This window comes from Thermobia domestica, chromosome 7 (genome assembly GCF_964235325.1).
Source record: "Thermobia domestica chromosome 7, izTheDome1.hap1.1, whole genome shotgun sequence".
Classification (NCBI taxonomy): Eukaryota; Metazoa; Arthropoda; class Insecta; order Zygentoma; family Lepismatidae; genus Thermobia; species Thermobia domestica.
This window is the reverse complement of record NC_137460.1, coordinates 235139918-235148018: the sequence shown is the minus strand read 5'-3', so window position 1 is coordinate 235148018 and position 8101 is coordinate 235139918. Positions and strand designations below refer to the sequence as shown.

Here is an 8101-nt window from a genome sequence, read left to right as displayed (position 1 = left end):
ATTTTATAAAATTCTTAAATATAATACACTATAAAAAAGCTTTCGTTCGACCTATGAAATCATGTCGTCTCAGCAGGAAAATTTTCGATTCTTGGACAACTTATTAAATCAAGCCTTCCTTGGTGGTCTAGTGCCTGGTGCATATGTCTTTGATACACGTAATCCCCGATTCGATTCAGCAAACAAACCGATTTATTAAATCCATTCTTTAGTATAAGGCAGTTTCACCGTAACGATTGTTACTATATACACTTTGGCAATTTCAAAGTTTTCGTACTGTTTGGTAAAACATTGTGATAATTTAAAATATTTATTACTGTAATGAAAAGTTGTGATATAACGGGTGTTACATGAAATGGACACAATTGTTGACATAGTTCTATAGAAGTATGAAACTGCGAATTCATATAAAATTTTAAAAATAAATAAATAAATAAAAATAAAAAAGTGGTTATCAATTGAAATGAAAATAAAATCTTTATCCCATGGTTATGCTGTGTGGGCTAAAGAAGAGAATGATTATAAGAAACAAATGAAATGGTGGAATGAAGAAAGTGGGAGGAAACGGAAGAATCCCGAGAAAACCTACGCACATGGTGTTTGCCCATCACAAACCCCACTTGGCGCGAGCTGGGATCGACTCAAGGACCCCGCTCACCAGATGTGAAGGCTCTACCAGTGACCCACCGCAGCCTCCTATGTGGCTACCAAAGCAATGAATAAGTAAATGAAAATTCCTTAAGTGATAGAAGTTTAAACTCAAGCAAAGAAAATAAAATAAGGTAACGAGTGTTACACTGTGCGTTTGATTATATGCGTTCATTAGGAACCACATTGATTTCTTATTTTTAAGGACGATATCAAGTGACCAAAGAAATTACATCGAACATCGAAGTATTACATTAGTATATTAGAAGGGTAATCAGAAAGTAAGGTTAGAAAACCTGGAGTGAAATATGTATATATTATTTCATACAACAATACAGCCAACAAATATTACATACATTAGGTTTGTCGACATAGTCTTTGTACCAGTTGAGGCACTTATCGCATCGTAGCATGCGTTTGAAGATTCCCTGCTGGTAAAAATTCTATCCCTTGCGTGTTGAGCCCCAAGTGTTTCACCTCCTCGTCTGAAGCGAAGCGATGGATTCCAAAGTGTTTATTCAAGTGCGGGAACAAGTGAAAGTCGCTTGGAGTGAGGTCCACGCTGTAGGAACGAGGCTTGTGTGTCCTATAATCTATTGATGCTGTGCTGGGTCGGCTACAGTTCTACTTGTCGGTGATGGGTGGCTGAAACTCTGCACAGTTGCCAACTCCATGTATTAAAATTACCGCACACTCCTTATTCCTCTGTAACAGACGAAACTCTAAAAATATCGGCTTTGTAACCTTAGTTTCTGATCCTCTATCGTATATTCTAACTTCAGTCAAATAATTATAAGTAATTGCAAACTGTACTGCAAGTACCATATTAATTAACTTTTGATAAACTTTACAAATAATCATGAAAAATGTTCATAACAAATTCACATTATAAAATAACGAAAGCCTTCGTATACAATTATTATATAAAGGGCGATCAACTGAAACCCGTTCAGTCGTCATAATTCACGAAATAAATCTTATTTCGAGCGGAAACTTGTACAGTATCTAAAGGCTTCTATGGTTAGCGTGCAGTAAAATATTGTTCAGAAGTCACGTGCGTTGAGACACTTGTCCCTTTGTGTCAGTAACTTACAAATGCCGTTCATGTAAAATTTGGATGAGTAACTACCAAACCAATCACGCTCAGCGTCAGACTGAAATCTCTGACCTTTCAATGCCTTCTTTAAAGGCCCAAAGATGTGAAAGGTCAGGGCTGTAGGGCGGGTGTCGCAACATTTCCCACTTGAATCGTTGAAACAAATCCTGCACTTGGTTTACAACGTGTGGACGCTCGTTGTCATGCAACACAATGACTCCAGCGGTCAATAAACCAGGTCTTTTGTTTTTGATGGCTCTCCGTAACTGTCAAGGTCTGACAGTAGCATGTGGCGTTGATGGACTGTCCTGGTTTCTCGAAGTCGAGCAATAATGGTCCATGGCAATCAAAGAATACAGACACCATAACTTTCCCCGCAGACGGTTGCGTCTTCGACTTTTTGGAACGTGGAGATAAGGGGTATTTCCACTGCATATTGGAAGACTTTGATCTCGGTTCAAAATGATGGCACCAAGTTTCATCCTCAGCAACAGTGCGCAGCAAGAAGTCGTTACCTTCCAAATGGTAACGTAACAAATGTTCAATGGCGCAATCCATACGCTGCAACTTTTGGTCTTCCGTCAACACCCTGGGAACCCACTGCACGCACACTTTATGATACCCCAGATCTTTCACAATTTCCTGATCAGTACCATAACTCATGTTTAACCCATTCGCCATGGATTGAATACTAATGTGTCTATCCGCAGCTATAGCCGCATTCATCTTTTCACGCGTGTCTTCTGTGGCAACAACATGGGCTTGACCAGGACGGGAATAATCAGTGGTTTGTTCACGGCCCTTCCGAAAAATTCTGGCCCAGTCCACCACTGTTATTTTCAAGACGCACGCATCACCATACACGTCTTTCATACGCCGGAACACTTCAGCTGGTTGATAACCTTCTGCACTCAGAAACTGGATGACGGCACGCTGATCCTGTTTGGACGGATTGGGGATCTTGAACGCCATCTTCACTCGTTATACTCGCAAAACGGAAACACGTATCAACAGCATTCCTACACCAACATACAGGGACATTAGCCATTACAAACTATTAAACAAACAATATCATCCTACACATTATACCAATAATACATGGAACGAACGGGTTTCAGTTGATCGTCCCTTATATTTGTGCAGAAACAGAATAGTATGTCCTTTCTTGAAATCATATGTGATTGTGTACAACCGTTTCTTCTCCATTTGTGGTCTTTCCAATTTATCTAGTATTTGGTAATATTTAACGACTGAATTATCCTTCTCATCTAATAAGAATACGGTTTTTTCTTCATCATGGATTTCAAAACATTACTCTTGAGTAATACTCTTCGTCAACACTACTCTGGCAGATCGCAACATATTGATAGATCTTCCCGAAATTTCCTCTGTGTGCGTGAGTGTCGGATTCACTCTCCACCTGTATTAATGGGAACAAAGCTGTACGGACATAACTTCATGTCACGGGTACAACTTTTTTTTTCTTTTTTTTTAATGTGCTCAGTTCCGAAATTATTATTGTCATCTTCCGATTCATCAAAATATGTACTTTATAGTATCTCGCGTTTAGTTCCAGATCAATACATTTGTTTCTTCTTGTGTATTTTTATTTTCTGATTTTGAGATGTGCTTACCATTGCAACTAGAACACTCAGAATCATAGTACTTAAATTAGTGACAAGTCTGTAAATTTGAAATTAAATTAACGGCGATCTATGATTCGTTTAAGGAATCTTCATTATATGACACTTTCACTTTGGATACAAAGAGCATTTCACCTCCTTGACTTTTACACTCACATATTTGTGAAATTGTGAAGTTGATGAAAGTAAAAATCTCTCTGGCTTCGACTTCCAACCCCACAGACCGCCTTATCATACCACCAATTCCATCAACTCTCCGTTCCTTTGAAAACTTGCAAACAAGTCCCACTTACAAGTTATGTTACACTCCTCTTGCATCTTACAAGTATTTGGAAGAGTAAATTGTTTTTTAGTTATCTAGCACTGTTATTGCTGGAAGTGAATGCATGCTTTATTTCAGAATTTCATTTCTGTAGATCAGTGATGACTTCGCATAAAAATGTCCGTACTGCATACTTACTATGAGAAAGACAATCAGAAGTCACCACATATGATATCACTATGACTCACGGAGCCAAACACAGCAAATAAAAATTCAAATTCAGCCATGGCTGAAATCAGCTTGTTGAATATCATCTTGTGAAATGACAGCATGATTTTCTGAGAAGACAATCTCCATAAAAACCTCATTTTTAGTAATTTGTCCTTTACACGTTTGAAGTGGCATTTTCTCAGATAGCTTCCGCAAATCTGACGAACAAGGACTGACAACATCTTCAATAACAGAAAATCCCTTCTTATCAATTCCCCACTCTTTCGAAATAATTCTTAAATACATGTTTTGGTCGTCGAGAACTTATTCGTAAACAACCTGAGGACTTCCGTGTCAAGCATCTTTGTGTAGGTAAATCGCAAGATAGCTTTCGCAAAAAGTTCTTGTGGGTTTTGGGAAATTGTTGGAAGGTCTTGGAAACAAGCTTCTTTACTGCAGCTTATTTCTTATGTAGACACTCAAGAAGAACAATTAAAACTAACGTGAATAATGTTCATACCTTTTTAACATATATTTCAAGAGTTCTCCTCGGGCACTCTTCATCACGGATTATGCTTAAGACTTGCATCTATGCAAGTTTTCACATAGCTTTTGTAACAACAATACTCTGTGACGCTTTACTATATATATAATATACGATTTTTGTTGTTTTTTTTCAGTGTAGTGTAATTTGGTTAGTGCACCAACACCTAAATCAGACCTGCTTCTTGTATTTTTTGGAATCTTATCCTGTTATCTTTCGTGATGTGGTGAATTATGTCTTCCAACACAGCGTAAGTTTAAGAAGTAAGTACGTGAAGAACTGCATAGAAGAAATTCATAAGCCTAAGCCTGAACGAAGAGTGCCCACGAGAAGCACTTTAAATATAGGCTAATAACACATGAAAACACATTATGTTCTAATTATTATTATTTGTTCCATATGCTTGATTACCAACTATCTCAGGAAGAACTTTCTTTTTAATATAATTCAGTGCTCTTCCGAACGATTGTGGGAACTTAAAGCTGCCGTTTAAAGAAAATTGTCCTTTACTTGACTCAAATTGTTCTAAAACAAGTCATCCCCTTATCTTTTCTTGTTTCTTACTTCTCTCTGTGACGTTTTACTTCTACACGGACATTTTTGCGATGCTCTTCCAATTGTCTAGTTCGTCCCAGTCCTTCAATTCATCTCTCCACTGTGTGCTATTCAATTTCCTTTTTCCACGTTTCTTCCGTCCATCCTGGTCTGAATTTTGTCTCTCACGGTATATTCTCATCCTATCTTTCGTAACAAAAAAGTAAAGAACATATTGAATCATTCTGTATCACAATGAATATAATACAACAAAGTTCCCTTTCTCTTTCTATTGGTTACGTGTAGTAAAAGTTCTACCCGTTTGTGAAAGGTGTTGTGACCGAATAGTTGCCACTTAAAAAGCTGGAATCGGTGATCATGTTATTAGAAGTACATTATAGCAATAGCAGGTAGGGAGTGTGTCTTAATGACTCATAGCTGGGGAGAATGTTTCGCCGATCAAATTGAGACCAATAAGGTACACATCGTACACTGTTTCAGTTCGATAAGGGCAGTACTGCAGCCTTGGCTGCCGCATAATTAGGCAAGTGTATGGTGAGGACGCAATTGACGAAAACACATGTCGTTTTGGTTTACTAAATTCAGAGAGCAACAGAAGCTGTTAAGGTCAACCACGGTTTGGGCATCCATCCGTGTTTTCTGAAGTGGATCTGGACCAAGCTATAACAATCAGTCCGAATCCAACTGTTAGAGGAATTAGCAAAAATCTTCCAGGTACACAGGAAACAATGAAAAGAAGGCTTGTGGCGCTGCATTTAACCACAAAGTTCAATCGTTGGGTTCCATGTCAGCTGAGTGCAACTCAACGAGAGGAGTAAGTCATCACATGACTTTCCTTGCTTTCCCAGCTCAAAAATGAACCCTTCCTGACACGGATTGTCACAGGAAATGAAAAGTGGGTTACGTACTGGAACGTAAAGCTTTTGAGAACTGCCTCCATCGAGGTCCAAACAAGAGTTTTATCCCAAACACGTGTTGAGTGTGTGTTTTGGGATGTTCAAGGTATATTTCATTGGAAGGTCCTATAACCTAATCAAACCATTAATGTGACCATCTACTGCCAACAGCTAGACAGACTGCAGGAATCGTTGCAAACGAAGTGGCCAGGTTTTGTCAGTCGCCAAGGGGATATCTTCTTATATGACAACGCTAAGCCACACACTGCTGCGATGACACGTCAAAAAATTAATGTACTGTGGTGTAGTTTTACTCCATCTGCCTTCTTCCCTTGACTTGGATTCTATAGACTTCCACCTTTTTCACTCTTTGCAAATCTTCACTGAGAACATCTTTGGTGATGTAGAGGCTGTGAAAATTGCCTTATGTGGGTTCTTCAACTCCAAACTTGCGTAGTTTTATCTGCATGGGATTCATCTTCTACCGCAAAGATGGCAAGAGGTCATTGATAATGCTAGTGATTGTACACAGTTCTAGCTTAGTTACATTTTGTGTTCTTCGCACATCCACATGCACACTAAACATTTTCCTGACCGGGATTCAATCCCTCGAGTTGCTCAGAGCGAGTGTCCTCACGAAAACCGGTAAACCCGTCAGATTCATAATATTGTCATGTTACCATCATTGTTAAAAATTCACTTTGACACACGATGTTTTGCTGTAAATTTGTTCAGAATGTTAGTATTATGCAATCAGAATGTATTTTTCAGCGATGTAGCACTACTATCCGAGTCTTTCGGCGAGACAGTAGTTTTGGGTCCCTTCCTTATTTAGGTTGTAGTTTATTTTGTTTTATTTCTTCGTTTCCATTAAGTACATTTAGTGCATGTTTTTCATACTTGGTTCCGCCGTTATTTCATACATTTACTGGTTACCTTCAATCCAGGTTTAAACACATTAGATGTTAATTTTTTGTAGTAGTACAAATATTTATAAACAATAATACTAGTAAAAATACTTACAAGCAAATATAATAATCATATCAAACCTACATATTTAAATTCTACGCATCTTAAAAACGACTTTTCCTGTACTGCTTTTATTGGAACTAAAATAAATCTCTGAAGTTTATTTGTTTATCAGTAATATGATTCTTTAAAAATTGGTTGAGTTGTAAATAAGACATGAATAGCAGTAGTTTGAAAAGGGCAAGAGTTAATTATTATAATGCAAACGTAGGGGAGCGGGGACCTTAGCCCATCTCACTCTGTGCTCACCTTGCTACGCCACTGGGGCCGCGGTGGCTCAGTGATAGAGCGTTCAACTCTGGTGCATGGGGTCCTTTGTTCGATTCCAGCTTGCGCCAAGTAAACTTTGTAGTGTACGAACACCGTGTGCACGGGTTTTCTCGGTGTTCTCCCGTTTCCTCCCGCTTTAGTCATTCCACCATTTCATTCGTTTCTCATCATCACTATCTCCTTTACCCTAGCTGGCATTACAGTAGGACATAAAACTTAAAGATTTCATTTCACTTTCTTGCTACGCCATTGTGTATTTGGTTGAAATCTTAGCAAAAGAATAAGAAAAGGTACTAATGAAGGAGTTCTGCAACAACCGTTAAAACTAAATATCTTCATTGAACTTACTTGTACCAAAAGCATACATGAAAAAAAGAAAGAAAAATGTATTTATTTATTTATTTATTTCATTTTCCGCCGTAAGAACTTAGCGTTCATGGCTTCATCAAGAGATAGTTACATTTACAATCAATAATAATAATAATTACGAGAGATACGCTATAATTAATAATGCAATTATTAGAAAAATAATATATAATAATACAATATTTTTCTCGCCGGAAGAAATCAATTTATACATTAGTTAATGTTGAATTATTTACGATAATTATATCCTGTGTCAAGGTTTCAGTTTAACAAACACATGTATTATTTTCACTCTTGAAATTACAAGTAATATATGTGTGAGTACGTGTATCATAATTAGAAACAAACAACAGTAAATGTAATCTGCAGTTAGATATAGTTTCCTACGAAAACAGAACGTAAACAAATAAATAAGTAATTATATATATAATAATAATACAAAATATATACGTAACAATAAAACTTAAACTAAAAGTGCATTTTTAGAGAAAATATAAATTGTACCTTGTTTTATATATTTCAAAATGCAAATAAATCTTAATATTTACATTACAAAGAAAGATCACACTGAAGATATTCATC

General features: G+C 37.2%; 1 protein-coding gene across 1 annotated transcript; it reads right to left on the bottom strand.

Annotated features, from left to right (window-relative positions):
• Nucleotides 1–1945: 1945 nt before the first annotated feature.
• On the bottom strand, nt 1946–2716 carry LOC145689603 (histone-lysine N-methyltransferase SETMAR-like). Its single transcript, XM_081763785.1, has one exon. The coding sequence runs from the start codon at nt 2714–2716 to the stop codon at nt 1946–1948; it is 771 nt and encodes a 256-aa protein (XP_081619911.1).
• Between the last annotated feature and the right edge of the window lie 5385 nt (nt 2717–8101).

What these genes read in the sequence shown, in the direction of transcription:
- LOC145689603 (XM_081763785.1), bottom strand. Translation starts at nt 2,716, where the DNA reads ATGGCGTTCAAGATCCCCAATCCGTCCAAACAGGATCAGCGTGCCGTC.